General features: G+C 40.4%; 2 protein-coding genes across 7 annotated transcripts in view; one reads left to right on the forward strand and one right to left on the reverse strand.

Moving 5' to 3' along the window:
- The first annotated feature begins 2054 nt into the window (after positions 1 to 2054).
- On the forward strand, positions 2055 to 3405 carry cebpd (CCAAT enhancer binding protein delta). Its single transcript, XM_057857763.1, has one exon. The coding sequence runs from the start codon at positions 2192 to 2194 to the stop codon at positions 3041 to 3043; it is 852 nt and encodes a 283-aa protein (XP_057713746.1). The 5' UTR covers positions 2055 to 2191; the 3' UTR covers positions 3044 to 3405.
- Positions 3406 to 3421: 16 nt separating this feature from the next.
- spidr (scaffold protein involved in DNA repair) overlaps positions 3422 to 27347 on the reverse strand; it is a 75767-nt gene continuing 51841 nt past the window's right edge. For 3 of the 6 annotated variants that reach the window (XM_057857746.1, XM_057857745.1, XM_057857750.1), the window contains exons 11-19: positions 22542 to 22700; positions 17874 to 17964; positions 16953 to 17081; positions 16811 to 16870; positions 15764 to 15962; positions 11065 to 11208; positions 8031 to 8124; positions 7857 to 7965; positions 3422 to 3636 (exon numbers count right to left, since the gene is read on the reverse strand). In XM_057857746.1, the coding sequence (XP_057713729.1) occupies positions 3439 to 3636; positions 7857 to 7965; positions 8031 to 8124; positions 11065 to 11208; positions 15764 to 15962; positions 16811 to 16870; positions 16953 to 17081; positions 17874 to 17964; positions 22542 to 22700 (1183 nt within the window). In that variant the 3' untranslated portion in view covers positions 3422 to 3438. Of the gene's footprint in view, positions 3780 to 5388; positions 5449 to 7856; positions 7966 to 8030; positions 8125 to 11064; positions 11209 to 15763; positions 15963 to 16810; positions 16871 to 16952; positions 17082 to 17873; positions 17965 to 22541; positions 22701 to 27347 lie in introns of all 6 variants that reach the window. The other 3 variants (XM_057857747.1, XM_057857751.1, XM_057857749.1) reach the window with 3 other exon arrangements.

Consider the following 27347-nt stretch of genomic DNA (forward strand, 5'->3'; position numbering starts at 1 on the left):
CCAATTATTGCCGGGTACATATCATTGCTTGCCGCATCATACCGTATTGAGTTTGCTAGTGTAATGTGGCCCTTATCAAAATACTAATTGCATTCTATGAACACAACCTCGAGGGCTACACAGACTCAATTATCGTATGCCTCTTAACTTGTGGTGTAGAATGTATTGAGGGTGATTTTCTTCATTCACATGTTGAGAATTGGCCATAGCTGAAAATTGTTAAACCTTTTCAACAGTTTTGTGAATATATAATAACCTGTGGCAAATTACTGCTATTCACAGGGCAAATTTGGTATGAAAACTTCAAGACGATTGTCGGTCGGGTGACATCATCAAAAAGAGTACGCTACACAAGAGAAACAGTTGACATTTTTTTTTTTTTTTTTTTTTTACAAATTCTTCAACACCATTATTACTACATTCATCGTAGTTAGCCGTTACCCTGAATCTTTTTCAAAATTAAGAATTACTGCATTACAGCACATTTCCAAATGACTCTTCCCTGTATTTGTGTATGTCCAGTGGTGCCGGAGGTGGGGTGCTGCAGCACCCCCTGGTGTTAGTGTGGGAAAAAAAAAAAAAAAAAAAAAAAGAGTTTTGGCAGATTCTTTTTTGTGTGAGTGTTAAAAATAAATAAAACATTGAAACAATGGCATATTTAACTTTGGGGATTAAATGTATATGTTGAAATAGTTTTATATATTTATTTATTTATTTATTTATTTAAATAACATTAACTGACGCCTTGTTTGCTTACTGGGTCACGTTGAATAAAGCGCTATTGGAACGGAAAAGTAAACTTGACAAAGGAGGCGTTACCATGGAACAAAAACAAATTAGCGATTTCTTTCTTTACAAAAGCAGCGATAAATTCTTAAAATTCAATTTGAGGTCGAAAATGAAGATGATTATCCTTTGGTGTCTTCAAATAGGTAAGACACTCTTGCATTGCAACCATATTATTGTTTGTTGCTGCACTAGAGCTGCCGCTGTGCGGAGCGCTGTTGGATATTTGTGTGCAATGTATTCTAACGTTGTGAAAAGAGGGTGTTAAACAGAGGCTTATTGGCCCTTTTAGTAAGGTTTTTGTAAGAATAATAATAATAGGACACTACCATTTTCAATGTTGGATTAAACAGTTACGGTAACAGTAAACCATTACGAGTGAACATACATGCCCACATAAGATATAAGACAAATGTGTTCGTGCGTCATTGCGCTATCTAGCTGCGGAGATTTCATTATAATACACAGGTGCTTTTATTTCCAATACAAAAACTCCAACAATAGAATGCTGTCTTTCTAGTACCCTAGTAGTAGTACGTAAACTATTAATTATGCGTGTGTACTACCATTGTGCACTTGTGCCTTGAATGGAGAAAACGCGCTAGCATGACAAATTTGGACCGAAACGGCTGTTTTTGGATTGGGGGGGGGGGGCGACTAAAAAAGATCCTCAGCACCCCCAGCTGCGAGTGACTTCCAGCGCCATAATAGTACTTATTTTTTGCAAAAGGTAATATAGTGACTCACTGCTGGAGACAGATTCCGCGTGTTTTTAACAAACTTGGTCAATAAAGATCATTCAAAGAGCAGTAAGAACATTTCTCGTCTTGAGAGGCGTGATTCACATGTTTAAAATCTATATGTGTACACTGATTTAGAAAGGGGTCGGCGTTGGGGATTTTAAAGTAATTATAATTATATTTTAACCTATGAATACATGCCTGTCATGAAGGGGGGGTCCTGTGGGGGTCCAGTGAGGGGGTTGTTTTTGGCCCCACCACCAGCAGCAACACCCCCCTCGCAGTTAGATGAATATCAGCTGTCCAAGGGCCAGAATTCATCTTGATCCAGGATGTAAACAACTCAGAGGGCCATTCATGTAGTCGTAGTAAAAAAAAAAAAAAATAAATAAAAAAAAAAGGCACGCCCCCTGTTCCCTCCGAGTGGGAAGTTACCGGAGACCACGTGACCCAGCTCCCAACTTGACTGGCCCGTCAGAGGGAGGGTGTGCGTGACGTCAAGGCAAAACGATACAAAACAGTGCGCCAAAGTTAACGACGAGTCAGAAGCGACAACTTGACAAGGCGTTAAAAAGCATCCTGACAGTTAGCGACCAGGGATCAGGAAGTAAATTCAGATCAGCAAACTGAATCAATAGCCCCGCGTGAACAAGCCAGCAGAGTTCATGTGCGACATATACAGCTTGGACCCTCACGGCGTGTCTCCACCATGCAACATGAGTTGGGCGATGGAGCCTGCTAACTTCTACGAGAGCGCCAAGCTCGGGGGTCCGCCGGCGGGGCCGTGCAAGCCGGCCGTCCGAGCAGAGGAGGGGGCCACCATGGTGGAACTCACGGCTCCGGCCATGTACGACGACGAGAGCGCCATCGATTTCAGCCAGTACATCGAGTCCATGACATCCGTGCCCAACCTAGAGCTGTGCAACGATGAGCTCTTCCTCGACCTCTTCAACACGGTCAAGCAGGAGAAGGCGGAGATGTACGTTGCGCAGGGCGCAGTGCAGCCCGGGTGCGCGACCCCATATGCCATGGAGCGGAGGTCGGACCCAGTCATACTGGACAACAAGGGTCCATTCGGGGCGCCCATCAAGCAGGAATCCGACTGGAGTGACAGCGACGTGTCATCGTCGCTGCCGTGCCAAATTGAAACCTGCGCCCAGACCTCCGTCAGCCTCCCCACGGGGCAACCCACACCGCCCACCACACCGGAACCTGTTTCGGCGAAGGGCTCGCCGCGCAAGTCCGGTCGGGAGAAGTCGAAGAAGACTGTGGACAGGTTCAGCATGGAATACCGACAGCGGCGGGAGAGGAATAACATCGCCGTTCGGAAAAGCAGGGACAAAGCCAAGATGCGCAACTTGGAGATGCAGCAAAAACTGATCGAGTTAAGCTCAGAGAACGATAGACTGCACAAAACAATAGAGCAGCTGACCAGGGAGCTCGGGGGCCTACGCGAGTTCTTCAAGCAGATGCCCGGTGCCTCCTATGCGGGGAGCGTTAGCGCTGAGTGTCGGTGACCAGGGGGATGCATCAGTGCGTCGCCCCCGGAGCGCTCCCTTTCCGAACAAACATTTTGAAGACATACCTCAGAGACATTTTGTTCTTTACCATCTGTACCAGATGTATTTTAAGCTTACCATAATGGCACTGGAAAATATATGTGTTGCTGCCATATTTTTGTGGGATTTATTGTTCTCTCCTTGTATTATTAAATTATTTTACCCCTTCATTTACATGATGTTATAAATACCTGCCATGGTACCCGTTTTATAATTCCACAGTTTGTATAAGAGCCAGAGCATGATCTTTTTCTAAAGTTTGTATGAAAAATTCTATGGATTCTATAATAAAAAAACAGCTGTAAAATGTGCACACTGGTTTGTGGGGTAGTGAAATTTCAGTCCAAACAACTTTATTTTTCATACAGACAACTGCAACAATGAAAAGGCACTTGACCGAGCACGTGGGCGGCTTTGACAGGATGCGTGCTATTGGTCCACGCAGGGCCTGTCAACTGCCACTCACCACTAAAACACCACCTTGTCTTCCTGTTTCTGCTGCAGCGTGCTCGCCTCATGCAGTCACCAAGAGGCCTTGAAAAGGAGGGAAACTAGAGAAAAACAAAAAAGAAGCTCAGAGGCATATTTCTTCCAGGCTGATCCACAGTGAAGGTCTCCTGGTGACTACGCGAACATAAAGTGTAAGGGGGCCCACTTCTTTCCCCAGCACACTGGACACCTCATACTCTGGATACTGAAAACAAAAACATGCAAGAAATATTTGAAACTGCATTCTTGAAACAAATTATCTCAGTTAATTGAAATCAATAGCATTTGGGAAACTAAAGAGCCCTCTTTAGCTGCTGTTGCAAAATTATAACACCTGTCCAAAATACGATAAATACATACAATAGTTACCATTACTATAAACACTAATCACACTTAACTTTAACTGTTTAGCATAAGGACACCGATGAAAATCCATACCTAATTGTCCGCGCAACTAAAACTGCAATCAGTCAACTAACGGCAACCTTGCTGGATTTATGATTGAGATTCAGAAGGAGAAAGATCTTGTAATATTGACACAACGTCTGTGTCTATATCTATACTTATATAAAAATAGAACTTTAAGTGTGTGCCCCTTTGTTCGTTCCCTATGGACTCCAAAACGGCTGGAAGGATTTTGACGAAATTTTACACATTTGTACTTTGTTTCTGGGAGTGTTCTTAGATGGGATTTATGTCTGTAGGCCTCCATTTAGTGCGGAAAATTAATTTGAAACTCCGAAAATTAGCATAGAAAATCAATGATTGTGGAAGCGACAGCGCCATCGTTCCGACAAAAGACCCGGTTTCTTGCATTTGCAATGTTGAAGTTCGCTTTCGAACTTTTAGGTTTCGTGTACAAATTTAAAGTTGCTGTCATGATTCGTTACAGCCTTGAGTGCCCTACAATAAGATGCTGAAATAACTAAAAAAATAAAAATAAAAAACAGTTTTCCAAAATATTACTAACGGATTCATTTAGGCTGGATATTTTATAATCTCTATAAAGGCGAGTTTGTCTGTGTGGGTGTCTGCGTGTTTGTGTTTTATGGATGGCGAAATGGCTAGGCGGATTTTGACAAAATTTTACACAGTTGTACTTTGTGTTTCTGGGAGTAGCGTTAGATGGGATTCATCTCTGTAGGCCTCCATTTAATGCGGAAAATTTGAAACAAAAAAAATTAGCATAGAAAATGCCAATTTTCACTTTTTCATCTGAGCAACACTGGGGCATACTGGTAGTTGATGGTAGTTTTGCCAAACTATGAACAAACGCAACATCAAAACCAATGAAATTACTGCGTGGATCCAGCGGTTGGGGTCAGTAAAGATAGAAAAGCCAACTGTTCCATTTTTTTTTTTTTTTTTAACTTGAAAGTTTAGCTGTATTGATTAATCATCACGATTGCTGACGTGTACAAGAATGAAATGATTGCTGACGTGTACAAGAATGAAATGTACACTGAGTAACATTCAGATCAGGATCATCATCATCATCATAATTGCTGGTGTGCGCATACTTCTACTGTACTTGTGTATCTGTGTACCAAGCTCTGTGCTGTTTACTCTGAACCTTTAAAGGATGCTATTAATATTAACTATTCCAAAGATATTCTGTCAATTACATAACTATTGCAAAGGTAGTGAAAACCTGAATGTATCAACAATAGCCAATAACAACTCAGTTTATCGCCAGATGTGACATTACAGAAGATCAATGCGGCGCAGTGCACGCCTGCCTCAGTCCAGTGTTATGTAACACTGTGTGTATAGTTAAAAAGCAAAGACAACAAAAATTCAGAAAAAAAAATTACCGCTGTCTTATGCTCCACCATGGCCGTGTCAAGAAGGGACTTGATTGTTTTTTGCTGCAGCTGTGTGGTGGTGGTGGTGGTGGGGGGGGGGGGGGGAGGGGAGATGAAGGTATGTTGACATTAATGTTGCTAATAGTCCTCTTAAGGCTGTAAATTAAAACTAATGACACACCACTAATGTGAACCAGATGCTGGGTGACACATTGACCCAAGTTTAAATAATATATAGTGCGTATCAGCACAGAGAGTGCTGATGGTTTTATCGCTTTGCAAGACTGATTACAAAGTTACACAATAACAATATACTGTACGTCCCTATTGGTGTGCACATATATTTAAAACAATTCTTTCATTGTCCTCCCAAAAAGGCATACAGTGTATCACAAAAGTGAGTACACCCCTCGCATTTCTGCAGATGTTTAAGTACCGTAATTTCCCGAATATAAGGCGCACCCGTGTATAATGCGCAGCCCAAATTGACTTGTAAAATCTAGGGATAATTATTGTACCCGTTTATAACGGGTAAAATTTTAGCACCAATAAATAGAAGAATACAAGAAAACAGAGCTCGTGTACAGATACAGAAATGTCATTTTACTGACTGGTGAAACAGCACAAGCATAGTATATTGGTAGTTCAAAACATTACCATAAACTGACAATATTTACGGTAATAATATGATTTGACAACTTCTCCAACTTACCAGAATCTAGGAGAAAACAAAACAGATGTGACTTTTCTTTTAAAGGCTGCTGTATAACTGGCTCGTTTCATCATGATGAATAAATGTTTCTTCCATGGATTGATACGGTAAAATGAAAGTTAGAACGTAAGTCAGAAACCCGAGAGCGCTCATCGCTGTCGACACGACAGTAACAATAGGAACTAATGTTATTTGGGTTTGAGTTTCCCGAGGGACGGATATAGTTGACGGACACACACAGGAAGTCTGTGTTGTTACGTTTGTTATGGTCCGAGTTGCGGAGCTGCAATAAACGTTGACTCAAATGAGTTCAAGAAACTAAATTCTGTGCTTTATGAAGAGTGAAAAAAAGCAGAATTTAACACAGACAAAATCATTCGGCCGATCAGAGTGAAGTATTACCGAAACAAAATGGTCGTACCGTAATGGTCGGCAACGCATCGCCGCATACGTTTCTTCAACACAATGTGGCCGTGTCAATAAGAAAAAGTCTGTTTATATATATTTATTATATATATATATTTCTGTCTCCATCCATGTACCCATTTATAATGCGCACTATGATTTTACAAGTTGATTTGGGGGGAAAAAAATGCACGTTATAGTCGGGAAATTATGGTATATCTTTTCATGGGACAACACTGACAAAATAACACTGACACAATGAAAAGTAGTCTGTGTGCAGCTTATATAATAGAGTTAATTTATTTTCCCCTCAAAATAACTCAAAATATAGCCATTAATATCAGCTGGGATAGGCTCCAGCACCCCCGCGTCCCTCGAGAGGAAAAGCGGCATGGAAAATGAATGAATCTAAACCCCTGGCAACAAAAGTGAATACACCCCTTAGAAACTACGTACATCCCTAAATGTACAAATTGAGTACTGCTTGTCATTTTCCCTCCAAAATGTCATGTGACTCGTTACAGGAGTGCTGTCACCCCAGGAGGAAGCCCACTCGTCTCATCAGACCATAGGACAAGGCTCCAGTAATCCATGTGCTTTGTTGACATGTCTTCAGCAAACTGTTGGGCTTTCTTGTGTACAGTCTTCAGAAGAGGCTTCCTCCTGGGGTGACAACCATGCATACCAATTTGTTGTAGAGTGCGGCGTAATGTCTGAGCACTCACAGGCTGACCCCCCACCTCATCAATCTCTGCAGCAATGCTGACAGCACTCCTGTAAGGAGTCACATGACATTTTGGAGGGAAAATGACAAGCAGTACTCAATTTGGACATTTAGGGATGTACGTAGTTTCTAAGGGGTGTACTTTTGTTGCCAGTGGTTTAGATATTAATGGCTATATTTTTGGTTATTTTGAGGGGAAAATAAATTAACTATTATATAAGCTGCACACAGACTACAAAGTGTCATTTTTGTCAGTGTTGTCCCATGAAAAGATACACTTCAATATCTGCAGAAATGCGAGCGGTGTACTAACTTTTGTGATACACTGTACATTGCAAAATAAAAGTTTAATTGATGCAAAGCCCAATTTTACAGGCTCTTTACTTATTTGCAGGGTACCAAGCCTTAATTTAACAGCCGACAACTTTGGTACATACAATACATTCTGCATTTGCAGAAATTAATAAAACTTTAAAAAGATACTGTCAAATTTGACCATGTTTGAACATTTTAATGGTCTGAGGTATTGTAGGATTTAGAAGAGATGATTTGAGATTTGTTTTGCTTTTGAGGAATGCTTTTTCACATAAATTGTATCACTCCTGGGGATTTGCAGAAATATGCGAAACAACTCACCTTAACCTTTATCGTGCAGTTTTGTAGAGAAGCAGAGCTCAGGAAGACTTCCATTTGCGCTTGAATGACTGGCTTGTCTACTGTCGACTTGCATGAGCCACAGTGGAACCTTTAGAAAAAAACAAGTCAACGAAAACTGGATCTGAGGCTGCTTTTGTCTAATTGAAAATTTACCCAAGTAAAGGTATTGTCTCTAATTTGTCGCTTTCACAGTAGTTGCATACAGGCCACGAGTAAGATGTGGTCTCATCCACGCCAACAATCACACCTGTAAAGCGAAATTGAAAGTTGGCATTTACAAACATGTTTTAAAATGAATGACCGAAACTAGTGGATGTGTCAAGAACCTTGAAATCATTTGACAAACCGCAGAAATATCCCCAATTTTTGCAAAACGCAAAATGTATGCAATGTATGCAGCCCCTAAAAGTTGGAAAAACTAGGCCCCAATTATAGGATGACCAACAGACAACAATGCATTTGAGGAATTTTAGGGTTTACCATTTTGTTTGAACTCGGCTAATGTAGGCGGAGCATTTTGATTATTAAGGAATCTCAGGAGGAACAAACAGCACCCACTAAACACACATACAAAACCCCTAAAAATTCAGTCAGTCACATGAACTCTGCAAAATTAGAACTAATTACGCAATGGGGGTACAGATTGATACAAAAGCGGAGGGACAATCATGACAAGATGCAACAACAAAAAAAGTCTCACGGATGCCATTTCTGAAATTGAACAGGATGTCAGCCACCGTGGATCAAAGATCAAGCTCTTTTGGGAAAATTCCAGTGCTCGTACTTAAGCTAAACTAACTATTGATACGGATTTTCCCAAATTAAGCTCAAACGAAAGCAGGAATCCTACACAAATAATTCGCCTATACCTACAGTGGTATGAAAAAGTACGGAACCTTTTGGAATTTCCCAGATTTCTGCATAAAATCCCATCAAATGTGATCTGATCGTTGTCAAAATCACACAGATAAAAATACAGTGTCTGCTTTAACAAAAAACATGCAAACATTTATAGGTTTTCATATTTTAATGAGGATAGCAAGCAAGCAATGACAGAACGGGGAAAAATAAGTAAGTGAACCCTCTGCCTAAGGAGACTTAAAGAGCAATTGAAACCAATTTTTACCAAACATTTTAAGTCAGGTGTGTGCCCAATCACTGATGAGTGGTTTAAAGCTGCCCTGCCCACTATAAAACACACACCTGGTAAGAAATGTCTTGATGAGAAGCACCGTCTTATGTGCATCATGGCTCGTTCAAAAAAGCTGTCTCAAGACCTGCGATTAAGGAATGCTGATTTGTATAAAGCTGGTAAAGGATACAAAACCATCTCTAAAAGTCTGGATGTTCATCAATCAACAGTCAGAGAAGTTGTCCACAAAGAGAGAGTTTGGCAATGTTGCTTCTCTCCCAACGAGTGGCCGTCCACCAAAGATGACGGCAAGAGTTTGCCGCAGAATAATCTGAGAGGTAAAAGAACGCTTGAGTGTTTGCTAAATACTTACAGAAATTACTGGAACAGTCCAATATCTCTGTGCACACATCAATTATATGTAAAACTATGGCCAATAACTGTGTTCATGGGAGGACTCCACGGAGGAAGCCACTACTGTCTAGAAAAACATTGTTGCACATTTAATGTTCGCAAAAAGGCACCTGGACACGCTACAGAAGTTTTGGAAACATTTTTTGTGGACTGATGAAACCAAAGTTTAATTGTTTGGGAGTAACACACAACGTCATGTGTGGAGGAAAAATGGACCAGCTCACCAACATCAACACCTCATCCCCACTGTGAAGCATGGTGGAGGGAGCATCATGATTTAGGGTTGTTTTGCTGCCCCAGGGCCTGGACAACTTGCAATCACTAATACAAGAATGAATTCAAAAGTTCATCAGGATGTTTTGCAGGAAAACCTGAGGCCGTCTGTCAGACAGTTGAAGCTAAAAAAAGATGGGTGCTGCAACAAGACAATTATCCAAAACACAGAAATAAATATACTTCACAATGGTTTCAGAAGAACAAAATACGCGTTCTGAAGAGGCCAAGTCAAAGTCCAGACTTGGACCCCATTGAGATGCTGTGGCATGACCTAAAGAGAGCAATTCATGCCATACAACCCAGGAATCTGACTGAACTACAGCAGTTTTGTAGAGAAGAAAGGGCCAAGATTAGTCCTGATCAATGTGCCAGACTGATCTGCAGCTACAGGAAGCGTCTGGTTGAAGTTATTGCTGCCAATGGGGCGGGGGGGCACAAAATATTAAATGTGATGGTTCACTTACTTATTTTTCCCCCTTCTGTCATTGTTTGCATACTATCCTCATTAAAATATGAAAACCTATAAATGTTTGGCTGGTTTTAGTTAAAGAAGACATGTTTTTTTTCATCTGTGTGATTTTGACAACTATAAGATCACATTTGATGGTGATTTTATGCAGATTTGTGAGAAATTCCAAAAAGTTCAGATACTTTTTCTTACCACTGTATGCCATCTAATGTGGGTGGAACATGGCAAAACTTTTCATTTAGAAAATTGGCGCAAAAACAGTTTATTGCTGCATGCAGCTTTACATGTAACTGTAATCTTACATGGAGATGAGACATAATTCAGAAACATCTGACAGGAAAAAATGCACGTAAGCCGCCTTAAATAAGAAACTGATAAGTTTGAGCACATTCCGGGCGCTTTCTCCTCTCATCAATTCCACCAGATACCATACACACTTGAGCGCTAAAGATAATGTTGTATTTATTTTCTCGGCCACCTGAGCAAACATGTGTGGACAGAAGAGGCAAGCGGGGTGGCGGGCGTGCACTTTGCCCCTGAACTGTGACATGCACAAGTTAACAGATGCATTTTATCTGATTTAAGCTTTTTTCTTCTTTTATAAGCCACATTTTCACAGTTGGAAGGAATAAAAGAAAACAAACAATTTTCACTGATGGCTTGGTTGCCATGTTCCCTAGGCAAATTAAATGTGTTATTGTTGGTTTATAGCAAACATTCAAAATTTGGTGAACAAGTGCTGAAAAATGGGTGCATTTGAAAGTGCGTTTTGGACCTTGAGGCGAGGAATGAAAAATTACCATTTGATGTGTTTTTACTGAAGCGAGCTTAAAGACCTTTATTGTCTAGAAATCTATTTCCCTGAGAGAGCTACAAGCATGGGGGGTGGGACAGACCTGTGAAAGTGCACAGCGAGTTGGGTGTGACCTCTACATCGAGTAGATCCAGTTTCGCTGGTCGGGCTGGGGGCTCCTGCATCAAGTGAGAGACTGGGGAGTCCATGACATCAATGATGGAATGTTCCACACACTGCAAAACACCTGAATGCAGTAAATAATCGTAAATGGCACGTGAGAAGGGAAATTTCCTAAAAATGTAGATGCTAAAATGATTTCAGTCAAGCTTCTTTAGGTAAACATTTTTAATTTAATAAATATGTTAAAAGGACTAGATCTCCAGAGGAAAGCTTGAGCAGGTGTAATCAATGTGGTGGCCAATGAGTGTCAGGGGAATTTCACACGTCAAACATAACAAGAGCATACCAGTGGCTTAATGTTTAGCATTACATTTTTTTAAAACTTGTGGTAAAAGTGTAACATGTACATGGAAAGACTTGCATAGGAAACTTGTAATAAGACTTAACACCAGAGGTGGGTAGAGGAGTCAAAAATTGTACTCAAGTATGAGTAGCACAACTTAATGAAGTAAAAGTAGTCATCCAAAAAATGTACTCAAGTTTTTTTAAACAACGGTATTTTTTTTCTCAGCACAAAGTTGTCTATATGAACTATTGTTACAATGAAACTGTACCCATTACATAACCACATTCAAGTGCGTACGACAGGAGAAAAAAAGTCTTAAATAGGATTATTATGTTAATTAGAGTCATATTTTTAGACGATTCGACTATATACAACAATTTAGCAAAGCGCAGATGACGAGAAATTAAGTCTTTTAATCTGCCGGTTAGCTACGCCTACCATTATAGGGCTCTAGCGTCCCCAACAGGTGGATGGCGTCAGCGGAGTCATGATTTCATCTGATTTAGCATGCAGCCCATTGAGAGGGAATTCTTCACAATGAGGAAAACGCGACAAAGAGAACCGCAAAATGTCATTGTTTCAGTCTCTCTACTCCAATATTTTTACAGGATATTCTTTCTATTCAAGTACTTTTCCCTAATAGCTAAATAAATGGCTTGAGAAGGACCAGTCAGCCCATTGAGGGGGAATATTCAGAACAAGGAAAACGTGACGAAGAGAGCCGCAAAATGTCATTGTTTCAGTCTCTCTACTCCAATATTTTTACAGGATATTCTTTCTATCCAAGTATTTCTCCCCAATAGCTAAATAAATGGCATGGTCATGACAAATAACAGTCTTGTGCTAAATGGAATATGAAATAATAAAAATGCATTTATTCAGGACGACATGGCAAAATTACTCCATAATGGTCAAAACTGTCGACTTCACCTTTACTGTTGCACCTCCCGAACGATATTTTATGCCACCGAAATCGGGTTTATGTCATTTCCCTTCCCCGGCTTCGGAGAATGTAAACAAACCAAGAGGCGTGACAGCTAGCCGGCATGTTAAACCGAACCGAGTGATGTTTCAAAGTCTTCCAAGTGGAAAATCACACATAACTAGCCTGAATCATTTCACATGACGACTGGGTTGTCGATTGTCTTCGCCGATCACCAACCCGCCCGGCGGAGAGCAATTTACAGTTCTTTCCCCTGCTACTATGGACAGGAGAGCTCGCCGGGGAAACAGCTGGACAATGACCGCTGAACAAACCGACCGACGTCGGAGGAGCGTGTAGCTGCCAAATGGTCAACACGAACTCAGCGAAAAATAAACGTATTAATCCGCAAAATCAGCTAAATCCTTAGTCCTTCTCATACATAGGGATGGGAATTGATAGGATTTTTACGATTCCGATTGCATTATCGATATTGCTTAACGATTCGATTCTTTATCGATTCTCTTATCGATTCTAATTTGGGGGGAAAGAACAAACATTTTGATTGGCATCGAGTTTGTTTAGTCAGAAGTCACAACCTTCCAAACTCACAACGAGGTCAAAAGAGGCCCAAAGCCTCATTGTTAACTGTGGCAATAAGTGGCAAATACACAAGAATGTGTAACAATTTTACTGAAACTTTTTTCTAATAGAAATAAAAAATATTGGTTTATATTGGCATATAGGTCGTTGTTCTGCCTTTGGCAATTTGTGTTAAACGCAAGGGTCCCCAAACCTTTTCCTGTGACGGCCACATAACTTTTCCCTTCTCTGATGAGGGGCCGGGGTCAGTTTGTAACAGAAAAGTGTGACATTGCAGGAGTGCCTAAATTTTAAAAAGTTATTGTTTTTCAGAAAGCCACAATCAAATAACCCTTTCTGGATTCTTCACGGAACAAAAGTAAATAAAATAGAAATTATAATATAATAATAATAAAAACACTATTAATTAAGTAGATAATAACCAAATAACCCTCTCTGAGTTCTTCACAGAAAAGGCCAGGAAATAAATAACACGACGACTAAAAAAAAAAATGTTCGGTGGGCCGGACCAAATGTGGAGGCGGGCCGTATTCGGCCTGCGGGCCATAGTTTGGGGACAACTGGCAAAGCGTATTATTTATCATTAATGCATGCCTTTTAGTTTTTATGGTGCTTTCACGCTCAAGTGGCGGCGCCCTTGTGCTTCCTCATGCGAAGAAGAATGCGCTCACGTGAAGAAGAGCGTGCTTACACACGAAGAAGAAATGCCGCATCCAAGCGAGTGAGCGAGTTAGTGAGAGAGGGAAACACTGCTACGAGCCTACGTTATTTGTTAATGTTTGTAAAATATCTACAGGGGCAACGCCTGTATGTATCATCTTTTGTGTTGTTGTTGTTGTTGTTGTGTGTTTCCACTCGCGATCGGACACTTAAATTCAGTTGTGTAGTGGTTTGAACGATGTGCTAATGCTAGCGAACGCATGCTAACCATATTGTATTAGCAGCTAATCATCGCTGATTTACGTTGATGCAAACCTGTTTGTTATTGGGGACGAAATTGATTTGTTTCATTTCTATTTTTAGTTTCACTCTTCAAGTGATGGTTGAATAAAGTCAGCAAATTATACCAACGTCTTCTGCATCGTCATTTGGGAGTTTAGCTAGCTGTATAGCCAGGACTGAGCCTTAGCCTCTCTGTGCAGTCGTATTCATTTCCTCCCGATGCAGTTCCCTCCCGATGCAGTTATCCCCACCTTGCAATGACTGCAAGTCGCTTTGTTGTAATGTTTCCTCGTGAAATGAAGACACACTTTTGAGCGTTTGAACCTACGTGCTGTCATTGTTATGTTTACGGCTGCAAAGCTCGTGCTAAACCATCGTAACCTTTCATATTCACCCTCTTTCCTGGTTAAGTGTAGCCAAACTTTGGAGCGAGTGGTTCTTGGCGCCATGCTAGTTTGATGCGTCTAGACAACAAGACACGTCACGACGCAATATGCGTCTTTAGGAATCGTTAAAGGGATTGTTAAGGCTTTTTCTTTGTGATGTCGAGGCCTCGAAACACTAGGAACCGGTTCAGAATTGGAATTGGATTTCGATTCCCATCCCTACTCATACAACAGTACGGCTGTATAGTGAAGAGGACTCTTTCTTCCGTACACGTCACAGCGCCCTCTTTCTCACTCGAGACTGTTGCCGGAAGTCACTCATTTTCATGGCGGGATTCAAAAAACTAACTAAATATAGCGATCGCTTCCACACACATCCTAGCGGTCCATTTCAGTCAGGAGCATAAAATACCGAGTGTATTATGAAATAAACATGCTTTTTCGTGTCACAGGCACTTTAAGCCAAATTGGGGGGGGGGGGGGGTTCGGTGAGAGAAAAATTTACAGAAATGAAACATTATTCGTCCAAAGAGCATGACTGCCCTCTAGTGGATAAAATAGTTCCTAGTTTGGATAGTGAATACTATAGTTCCTTCATGGTAACTATTATGAAATTAAAAGGATCATATGTCCGTTTTTCCGTGGTCAATCGGTGCCAAATAAAGACTAGGAGAGAGGTTAAAATCCATGCTTTCGATCCATGTTGAGGGCAGCACTCTATGTCAAATACTTCATTTTTTACGGTGCTTTAAATATGCTATGTGATTGAACAGGCTGGCTTGATTATAGAACGGCAAGCTTGCTTCTGATTGGTATTTTGTAGTCATGTGATTATTGCTGAGACGTCTCATTAGTGAAATTGGTAGAGCTATTCTTGGCATCGCTGGAAAAAAAAAAAAATCTAATATGTAGAAAAAAAGAGGAAAAATGTAACAACTCCTGTGTAGCCCAACGTAGCAGAGTAAGAGTAGCGTTTTTTCTTCACAAATCTACTCAAGTAAAAGGAAAAAGTATGGCTTAGTAAAACTACTCTTACATGTACATTTTTCTCAAAAAGTTACTCAAGTAAATGTAACGGAGTACATGTAACACATTACTACCCACCTCTGCTTACCACTTTAATTACACAGATACAATGCATACAAGTCTCTGCGTATTGCGGTTTTGGTTAGCAACAGAGTTCAAATGGGCTCAGCAGTTAATGTGCGAACGATATTATCTTAAATATGATTGTTGATAATTACAGGTAGAACCTGTTATTCTTACTCAAAGGACAAGAGATGCTTATTTGTCTTCAGCGGACAGTGACGAATTTGGGAATGGTGCCTATCAGACTGGATTTATACTGTATGGTTCAAGTGATTATTTTTCTCTCAAGTGCTATTATGATATGCATTGTGGTATTGTAAAACGTTAGTAGGTCTAAAAATAATAACCTGATAATGTAGATTGGGAAAAAAAACACTTGATAAGGTACTACCGTGTTCCTTGATGACATCTGTGAATGACAAGCAGCACTCAGCAGGATCATTCAACGCTTGTAGGACATGGGAATTGAGCCCACAGGATGCATTCACATGCAGTGCCACCGTTCGCCTGCAGAGCTTATTGGGAAAGGCATCCTGCAGGCTTTGGTCTGTTACCACCAGCCAAACCTCACCCTGACCTATATCGCTGCTCTGAGGGTACAAAAAGGCATATGTTTACAGTGTAACCTAGAAAGAAAAGTGCTAGAAGGGAAATATTAGATAATCTTGGTTCTTCCGTTAATGTCTGTAATTGCTTCAGGTCAACAGGATGATTCACTTATCCCGTTAAACACACAGCAGCACTTTGCCATCGCAGTCACATTTACACGTCTAATCGGCGCGGCAGTGCGCAAAGTCCACCTGCAGCTGATATCTCATCTTGGTCAAAGTTTAAAGGTTTAGCCAATCAATGGCAAAGAATGGCCGAGCCTTGCGCACATTATCACTCGCGGCGATATGAGCTTTTTTTTTCTCAACGTCAGAGGCCAATCTTATCAGTTTGGAGGTCAAGTAAGCTAACATAAAGGTTGGTTTGAGCTGCATCTGGCATCCTACTTGTTTTAAAGCTGCTGCAATGAACTGGCTCTCGCACCCCCTTTTTTAAAATGGTCATCAAACTTTTATGCCACCAAAAAGCTTCAAATATAGCAACACCTATCTGTTCACATTATTACTGCTGATTTAGGTTCATTTAAGTGAATTCCCCAGTGCGAATTTGTCAGAGTGCAAGCCTTGGAATTTGCTTGGTCAAACCAAAATTCTTCATGGCTTGAGACAACTTTCTGAGACCAAATTTCCTGTTACTAAGTAGAATTGCAATAGGGTTTTTAGGTCATAGGCCCGCTTTTTCAAGTTGAAGCCTGAATAAGAACAATTAAATTTTGGTGCAATATTATATGATTGAAGTGCCTTTTCCATACTGTATTTGTTTCCTTTTAGAAAAACCTACAAAGATGGCAACAAGTCACATTCCTACTCCAAGAGAAAGAAAATCCTACCTGTATTCTCTTGTAAATAACGGTGGCAAAAAAACTGCAGCAACATGTTTTGTGGTCAATCTGCAAGTGAAAAAAAAAGTTGCATTTTGGCAACTGAGCAACTTAAGTGTTCACATTTCTGCAATAGATAAAATGGCCTCACTTGCAGTATGTCTTGCAGCATTTGCCTTGTGGACGGAAGGTGCAGCAGGGACTCGCTTGGACCTTCTTCCACAGATTCAACTGAGTTCTCTTGACCTGACAGGAAGTAGCAGAAGCTTGGAGGACGGCTCTGGGAGAATACCAGGAAATTTATGATGAGCTTCTCTCAGAAGAGGCACATGAAAACACTTTAACACGTTGCAAATTTAGCTTAATTGCTTAGGATTTTCTTAAGTCTGGATGCCTGTCGACCGAACAGCAATGTCCACCCTTGAGGAAGTCATTGGGCCCAATCAAGTCAGGCTTAAACAACATTGATTGTTTTATAATATTTTTGTGCAGCACAATTGGAAAGCTTGAGTACGTACTAATATACAGTTATGTACTGTGCTTTGGTAGCGAGATAACCAAACACATGCATTTCCAGGCAGTCACTTTGTGTCCGTTATTTTAAACCATTGCAGCTTTGAATGTCAAACAGACATTTTAACTGGGAAGGGATGAGCGGAACGAGTTTTAACAGGCTGTATCCTGATTCATGGTGGGCCATATAGAACGAGTGTGGTCATTGTGATTCTTGCTGATAGACTGTTCCGTGGAGGCCATAACAATTTAACAATAAATCTTTGACTTGATCCAGAAAGAATGGCTTCCTTTGAAACTTTAAGAGAAAAATGATTGCGGAATAATTGAATTAAAACATGAAATTGACTATTGTATGCATAGCACCACCAATATGGTGGTGAAGTAACCTAAATCTGTTTTTGGTTTAGCATCTTCATGCAAGCCTGCTCATTATTTGCTGCTTTGATGTATTCCTCTCACCATTAAAGCCTAGTTGTCTTTCCACATTGTTTGCTGCAACATTAGATTGTGCACGAACGTCTACCTAATAACTTGTCCGGCAAGGGTCGGAACTTACACTGGCCATGCTTGGTGCGTTCCCATGGCACTCAAGGGGAAGCTTCAGTGGGGGCCAAAGACTGTCTATCAAGCTGAAAAGACTGGAGCGCCTGAGTGAGACACGATGTAGAGAAGGAGTGAGAGGAGGGTGGGGCAGATGGTTGGGGGGGGGGGTGTTGTTGTTGCTGAATAATGGACTTCAGTGGAACTTTGGCAAGCAGTTTCACTTCCACTGAAACACAAGGAAGGCAACGCATTCTCAACCGCTTATGACTGTTGTTGGTGCTAGTTTAACGTATTGCTGGCAATCCACTCCTGCTTTTCTAGTGTTGCTGGGGTTAATAAGTACTTAAGGATACAGATTTGCTTACCATGTTATTGTGAGAAATTAAACTACAGTATTGACTTAGATTAGAAAAAAAATGAATTGGACTTAATTTAATGAGGAAAGTTTAAAATGAGTCAGATTTATTAATGACCATCACACACACATACAAAACATTTAGATAATGACGTGATGTATTTGTACTGCATGATTAGTCTTAATCCCACCAATGACAGACGACTCATGCTTGGACATGCTTCATGCTGTCAAACCGAAACTTGGAAGAATTGTCAGAAGGGAGAAAAGTAACGTTATCATCGTATGTATTTGTGGTAGTCGGTACATCCTGCTCATTCATTTGTGTGCTGTGCCATCTTATCAGTGACTTAGTCAACCTTGTAATCACAGGCGTCCTTTGTACGAAACTGGTTCTGCCGCCCATTCGAGTCCGGTGAGACTGCTTACCAATGAGTAACAATGCATGCAGCCACACTTGTCAGGTTCATCTTCAGGTAATTTCGAGTTTTGCATTTCAAAAATATCTCTTTCTCTATTCATCGCACAGCAAAGCCGGCTCCTTGGAACGGGTTTGACTTTTTTTTTTTTTTTAAATTCATGAAACGCACGTCAAACAGTGCTTGACATATATTCCTCGGGTAGAAAACATTACCCCCGTGATGGGAACATGAGTAAGCCGCATTGCTGGCGTCCTAGCCAGACAGGCCTCGTGCCTGACTTTTACAACACCTCACACTTGACATTTGAACAAAATATGCATCTTCAACTTTCGGAGGGGTTCTTAGCCATGAGATATAAAAAGTAACAATAATAACAACAGACTACAGATACAAGATACCAATATTTTTAGATACAACTCCATAAATTAGAACGCAATAGAAGAGTTTGTGGTTTTTTTCTCTCTCCAGAATTTCATTTTACACAGTGAAGCTGATACTTTAGAGATTCATTAATAACAACAAAGGAAATTAATATTTAAAAGGCCATCCCACCTTTTTTTGTAAAAGACATCCTTTTTAAAGGATTATTACCACTTCTTGTGGTAGGAATTTTGTTTTTACATTATCAAAATAATTACTTAAATTCTGTTTGTGGTTAATCTATTTAGGATATTTTGAACTAGTTCCACAATTGAGGAAACCTAACATATGTAATAGTTGCTCACTTTAACTGCTAGTGCTACAATGCTTCAATGTTAGTGTGGCGTAAAATGTATTATAATATTGAGGTTGTTCGCTTTTTTTACACTTGCATAACATGTAAAAATAAACACGAGGTACAAAGTGCAATTTTTAAGGACTGATTATTGCTTTAATGTACTAATATTAATGTTGCTGCATTTCTGCAACGCAGTGATATTTTTGTCAACAATGCCTTTAACGAAAATATTTTGTAAGAGAACAATTTTTTCATGAGGATGACGAGACGATAACAAGCTAAAAACATGTCTTGGGAGACTAAAACATAAAACGAATGCCAGTTTTCGTCTGATAAGATAAGAAGGACAAAAATGCCCCATAGTTTCAATCAAATGTTCACCATGTGTGACATTTATGTATAGTTAGCCAGCATTGTCGCAGAGTTTGGTTGTGTCACTCATGTGACGTGCTGCGCCACCCCCACTCACCCTGACTCACCTCTACAGTCTCCAGGCTTGCACACACAGTAAGATTTTTTTTCTTGGCAAGAGCGAATATGCAATATTTTGTTAGCCTTTAAATGTCTGTTCTGAGTGATCACACACTAAATATAAATCGTAGCATGAGGGTAGGATTCCTGTTCTCGTTAGCATTAGGCTAATGCTAACGGTGCGTGTCCTCTTAAACACTGACAACTTTTTTTTTTTTTTTTTAACATACAGTTCGTGGCGTCCAGATGGGTAGAATTAATTGAAAACAATGTACTGTTTTCCTGCTGAGTGTGTATTATCAGGCGTTACCCTTGTAGAGGCTACAATATGTGCTCGTCTCTTATTTTTGGAGTAAAACGTTTATACTTTACAGACGAAAATATTTTATTTTTTGTTATTTTTTTTAATTTTCGTCAACAAAAACTAGAGGAGGACAAACACTTTTTGATAGGACTCAACTATGACTAAGACTAATAAGTATCATCCAAAAGACTAAGGCCTCACTTATGCCTCTGCGTTCCGTAAACAGCGGAGCGATGGCGTAGACCCTATGTCGTCATTGGGCATTCGAAAGTTCTGCGTCAAGGGAACGCGTTGCTGTGTAATTCACTGCCAACCAAGCCACTGGAGGGGTGCGGCTTTTGTGTCTTTGTATGGATTTGGGGGACTTGTCGAATTCCTTTAGTTTTCCTCCGGTCATAGAAGGCAATGGTAATGGAGATGGAACGTGTGTATTTGTGTGTAATCAATATTGAACAACAAATGTTGTTAATTCAAATGTTGAAGCGTAGGCGACACAGAAGACGTTTGTGAATGTTTGAAAACGGCGGTGTTGTTGTGCCGAACTGAAAACAGCGGTGTTGTTGTGCTGAATCAGAAACAACGTTCTGAGTGGACCAATCAGTCCTTTACGTTCACGTCACCACGCGTTGACATGACGCATAGTCAGGATCTTTTGGAGGCGCAAGTCAGGCTACCGCATAGAGTTGCAAATCGGGTCTGCGTTAACGGCGTAGTTTTGCCGTCACCACAACGCAGAAGCATAAATTAGCCTTAAGACTTGGACGAAAATTAGGGCAAAAACAACACTCCTGCAACGTTAACAGCATGTGGTAAGGTTAAAGCTACACTTATATGAAGGCTAGGAATGTTAAAATGTGACACAAAGCATTGCTCGTATGGTTAATAAATGGCAACTGTTTGACTTTGGAACATCCATTCATTCACTCATTTTCTTTCGCGTTTGTCCTCATTAGGGTCATGTGTGAATTTCAGCCAATCCAAGTGGAGGTAGGGTAGCTCCTGGATAACACTCAGGCAATCAGAGGACACAAAGTAAAATATAAAATTTGTGTCAACCTGTGGGTGCCTGGTTGTGCGGCTGCTACTCTGTCACCTCCTCCTCAGGTGTGGGCGTCACCCCTTCTATTGCATCCATTTACCTGGATGAGTCACACCAATGTGTTCCAGACTTGCCTCGTACTTAAGATGATTATCTGCATCGGTGTGAGGTTCAGCACTGTCATCAGCCAGCACCATGGCCACCTTGCAACACCCGCTTGTTATTTTATTTGTATTCTTTTGGAAATAAACATGTTGGCTTAATTCAATTTGATCTCATTGTCTATTGGTCCAGATCAGTGACAAATGGGGACTCGTCTGGGAGTCGGACCCAGGATAAAATGGATTTCCAATTTCATTCATTCGCCCTCTGAGCCACTTAGCCTCACAAGGCTCCATTTTAATACATTTTCTATTGTACCTAAAGTAAATAAAGTAAAAATGACAGGCTGAATTAAATAAGACAAGCATGCAGACTGTCTATTTCTCAATTTCAAGTCTTAAGTTACAAAGATAAAATCCATGGTCTTGGAATGTGACTAGAATAAAGCATTCTAAGAACATGCAAACTCCAGAAAAGGAGTCTGCAACTAAAATCCAAACTGTCAGGCAGTGTGCCAACTTCTGGGCCACTATACCACCTGACACTGAAAAAGATTAAATGCCTTGAGCAAAAATGAGTTTTAATTCTAAATGGTGTTGGACCTTGAATGTTTTACGTTTTTTTTTTTTTTACATTTAAGTGGCGATGATGGAAAACGCTTAAGACTTAGCTGCAAAGAACTAAACCAAAACAGTTCTAAGAATATGGAAAGCCTCACCATGCCAAACCAGTGTCACATGTTTTTATTTTTTCCCCGACAGCCAACAACAGCTATAAACTTGGCCCATGTTTTAGCACTAAAGATGGGCTCATCCATCACTAAGCACTTCGAGGAACATTATATAGTCTGAGGACATAAACTCAACCCCCCCCCCCCCCCCCACCCATTTGTGAAATGCTCTCGTGTCGGTTCTTGTAACTGCTAATCTGGGAGTATGACCATGGTGGCTCACATGAGACTCGTGAGTGTGCATCTTCAGTATCATCTTACATATAAACACAGGAGCACAACTGGGACAGCAACATAACAAGTTTCATGACCGCTGAAGTCTGACAGCAAAGGGATGTTCGGCATCTCATATAGAGTGGCAAAGACGTGTGTGACAAAGTTAGCTCCAAGAAGTGTTCCTCCTCGCTTCTATCCAAGCTGTGGTTATTTCATTATTTGCCAGACAGATAACAGATTGAGATAAGATGTCAATAAAATTCCATTAAATAATTAAGAGCACAACCGTTATGTTGATATTCGTCTGAAATACCAAAGTCTCACCTTTCACGAGTGACACGCTGCACCACCTTGATGCCTCTGAGAACGCAGATTCGCCCGCGCCACGCCCGGCAGTACTTGCCTAAATCGTCCCAGCAGGCCAGCATGTGCAGCTGCACCACGCTGAACATCCCAAAGCTGTCCTGGACCAGCAGACAAAGCCTGAGAATGGCAAGCGTCACACACCTTCATTTCCGTGTTGTGCCATATCACAAAACACATAAAATAAATGTTCCATTTTGAAGAAAAAAAAAAAAAGTTTGAAGCCTTTGAACATACTCTGTTCTCGCAGGTTGGAACAGTACTTGGAAGAGAGACGGTCCATAATGTTCATGACACAAAATATTAGGGTGATCATCCAGATTTTCTCTGATACTGAAGAGGGCATGAGTACTTAAGAGTATTTTCACATAAATGTTGGTGACAAGTATTAGTTGTTTTAGGCCACAATTAGCTTTTTATCCATAGTAGTAAACATTGCATGTTTCTATCATGCTTAGACAATAAACAGTAGATTACATTTTGACTGTTAACCAACTACAAAATTACATAAAAAAATAACCACTTTTTCTCACAATATTAAATATAAACAGTATTTTGAAAATAGCCACATGACTAGCATTTATATAGAATATAAAAAACAATAACAACTAATATTAAGTAAAATTATTGTTTTGGGTTCCAAATTTTCCATAGTCATTCATTATATTCAGAGGTTGGTAGTAACGAGTTACATTTCCTGTTATAGTTACTCCGTTATATTTACTTCAGTGACTTTTTGAGGAAAATGTACTTCAAAGAATGGTTTTACAAAGCCATAGTGTTACTTGAGTAGATTTGTGAAGAAACGCTACTGTTATGCCAATACTTTGGGCTACACTAGTCATTACATTTTTCTTCTTTATTCCACATATTAGATTTTCTTTTTTTTTTTTGTTGCCAGATGCCAACAGTAACTCTACCAGTTTCACCAATGAGACGTCACAACAATAATCACACTCCATCACACCAATCAGACTCTAGCTTGCCTTTCTATGATCATGCTAGCCTTTACTCAGAAGTGCAGATTTTAACCTCTCTATCAGTTTTTATTTGGCATCGACTGACTACGGAAAACCGCAGATAAGATCCTTTTAATTTCATAATAGTAACTATGATAATGAACCACTTAACTATTCAAACTAGGAACTACTTTCTCCACAAGTAGGGACTCATGTGCTTTGGGCGAATGATGCTTCAGTTTTGTTGATTTTTTTCTCTCGACGGATTTTTTTTGTATTTCTTTGGCTCAATGTGGTTATGTAATAGGTTACTGTACAGTATAATAATAACAGTTCATATAGATAACTTTGTGCCATGAAAAAAAAAAGCCTTAAATTTTTTTTTAATCCAACATCGCAAGCAGTTATTCACAAGGTTACTGTTGGGTATTTTCTCCAAATATTTTTTTTTACTTGTACTTGAGTACATTTTTTGGATGACTATTTTTACTTGAGTAATATTTTGAAGCAACACTACTCTTACATGAGTACAATTTTTGGCTTATCCACCTCTGATTTCATTTTTTTTTTTTGTGTGTGTTATGATAAATATAGGAAACTAAAAACAAATGACATTTTAATGTTACACTATTAATGAAATTAGTAAAAGTGGCAAAATGTATTTTTTTCCTGGAAAAGTTATTTTTCGAGAACAGTCACAATTTTAATCAAACCGGTAAATCTGTTAGTTCACATACAAATGGTATTTACTAATACTGTGTTGTGTAGTGATCACTGCAAATTACAACCTCATTTCCTTAATGCTAGGTGTAGGAACCTGCATGACAAAAATGGTAAAAATGCCATTTCTCCTGCCCTCTATGATTTTGTCAAAATTCTGTGTTGTCAACTTGACGTTTGAGCATGTGCAGATGTCCTGAAAGCACCCCTCATTGTTTTGCAATTCCTAACAGAGTGCTAAACCAGCTTCCATTCTTAGAATGACAGACCTAAAAAAGTCCAAGTTAGCCAGCAATAACGCAGTGCAAAAACTGTCTTGGTGACACGCTGTGTTTATGCTGGTGGCTGGTTTGACAGGCTGCTGCTGACAGAAAGAACCTTTGGCCTAAAAACACACAAGCCTAAGTGTTGTGTATTCATGAGCTGGAACCGCGACAGGCCCTTGGTATCTATCTCTGGCAGTCAAGTCCAGACACGGGCCTACCGCACCAACTCGCAGGAGTAAACAGTGGAGGTTAAATCCCCCGCTGAGACGAGTCAGGGAAGAGGAGTAGAACACTGGGAAAAAAGGGAGGGAGAACTTTCAGAGGGCTCGTCATGTATGTGCATGCTTGTGAAAAATTCCAGGCACTGAGAAAGTTTGGAGATAGTTTTCAACCTGATTGGAACTATAAACGTGCACGCTGGTAAACATGAGGTCGGGCCTGTGTTTGTTCATCTAGAAATAGATGTGAAAACAACATTCTCCACATCATGCTGGACGCCAGCATTCTAACCAAGGTTATTCCCAATCGTTTGCATTAATGCAACACCTAAATTCATCTTAAAAGAGACAACATATGAATTGACTTGCGGCTCAGGGCAGAATGAACAGACCCCACCCAGTCTGGGACTCATTTTTGAAAATGTGTCACTGACAGAACATAGCTCACGCCAAATGAGTAAAGCATCAGGATCATTTCTGGTCACTCAAACATAAAAATATGAACATTTCACTAATGTTTTATTGTGGTCAAGAAAAACAGAACATTTTGTTCCTCATGAAAGTTACATTTTCCGAAAATTGCCTTAAAAGGAGGAGTTCATTGTTTAAAAAAATGAAATGGAAAAACAACACTTATTCAGTGGCACTATCAGAGTGGAGCATAAGCCCCCCCCCCCCCCCTATATTTACCTATGGTGATCGTCGGTAATGGACGTCCAAATCATTCAAACTTGAAGGAATACAGCAGTAAACGGTGAATAAACATGTTTCACTGCCATTGACAGCTACAGACGTCTAAGTTGTCCATACGAGCTGCTAGCCCTTCCATTTCTAATTAATTGGGTATCTATTGCTGACAAGCCCGTCGACGGGGGTTGGGGGGGGGGGGCAACCAAGTATGTTGTCCCAGGCCTCAGGACCATAGGGGCCCCTGAATGACCCTTAACTTATTTGACTTTACATTAACATATTTCTTTTTTATTAAAACCATTGTCTGATTAAATATTAAGTTCTACTCGTACTCATACAGTACTTAAAAACGTTATTAATCATTTAAAAATATATATGTTCCCTTTTTGTACAACGGCCCAACTCCATCTGTCTTAGCAGAGAATGGTTTGACCCCGCTCTGGCGCACTCAAGGCTACACTACGTACGAAGCAGCCTATTGAGCTGCGGTATGACAAGGCATGCTGCTCGCGTTGAACTGAGGAGAGAGAAGGTGATGGCAGATCAGAGATATATGTTGGGGAGCAGGTGCGCCTGGCTGAACAGACTCTGGTCCGGTGGCTGGATTTATCTTGGGTTTACAAGCCACTGTGCATTATAGCAAACACTAATAAGAAGCACACTGTTACACACGTCACACACGTAGAACACTGCTACGCATTTTTGTGTCTTTGCCATATGGCGTCATATTGCTGCCTCTATTCTGACCGGGCAGTAATGGATTTTGAGTACAGAAAATCAGAGCTAGCGGAAGTAGCGGCTGTTTGCTCTCTGCTGGCTCTGATTGGTTGGCTTCGTGACACGTTAGTAGCATGTGTGTGTTAACTGAGCGCTCAGAGGGAAAAAAACTGACGAGAGCAGGAGTCGAGAAATTTAGCGAGGTCAGGAGGTCTGCTCAAAATCCATTTTTGCTCGCTCAGAAGCAAGTGTGCAGAAATTGAGCGAGAGCAGGAGGGGTGTTTTCTGTGCTCAAAATCCATTATTGCTAAGAATAGAGGCAGCAATATAACGCCTTATTGCCAGTGACTGGAGCTGGAGGAGAGCGAGCCTTCAGTAAAATGAAAAAAAAAAAGAACTACCTACGTTCCACCATATCACAGGGCAGGCTTAACAACCTAGCCATGCTCTCCATTAAGCGTGAGCTTGCTCAAAAACTGGATTTCACTGATTGGTATAAATGACTTTGCTGTCAAAAGCAATCTAGCCGCATCACTGTTTGAGAGCTTGATAACCCCAGGGATGTGGAGGGGGCAGGTACAGGATGTTTACTTAAATTGTTTTGTTGCTTAGCAGGCAGATACAGCACTTTCAGTTGTATTGTACTGTAGCCTACATAGGACAATCGATGGAAATTGTTTATATTGTGTCACATCATGTTACGGTTTGTTAAATGTACGTAACTGTCCATCTCAAATAATTTGAAAATTTACACGGTCATTGCTTGCAAAGCGTAAAAAGTACTGCGTATGTTGTCATGACAAGCCGGTGGCAGGGGTGGGGTGGGGGGAGCCGTATAATGGTCTCTTGTCCCCGGGCCCCTGCAAGTCTGTTGACAGCCCTGATTGCTGTCAATGAAAGGCTAGGAGTAAAAAGAATGACTGATTTAATAAGCTTGTCACACTTTTGCCCTAGTTTAGAATTTACAGGATTAACTGAAATCATGTATTAAGTTACACTTGATGACGATTCAAACTCCCGGTACCACAATAGCATTTCACTTTGCATTGAATTTTACTACAAATAAATTATGCGTCAGATTTTCTGTGGCAACCCCTGACAAAGAAAAACTGTCACTCTTCATTTGCATTGTTTAATTTTAACTGTAAAAGTTGGACTTTTTTTCCCTATATAATCCTTAATTAGAAATGTTTACAG

Source organism: Corythoichthys intestinalis, chromosome 14, assembly GCF_030265065.1.
Source record: "Corythoichthys intestinalis isolate RoL2023-P3 chromosome 14, ASM3026506v1, whole genome shotgun sequence".
NCBI classification, from domain to species: domain Eukaryota; kingdom Metazoa; phylum Chordata; class Actinopteri; order Syngnathiformes; family Syngnathidae; genus Corythoichthys; species Corythoichthys intestinalis.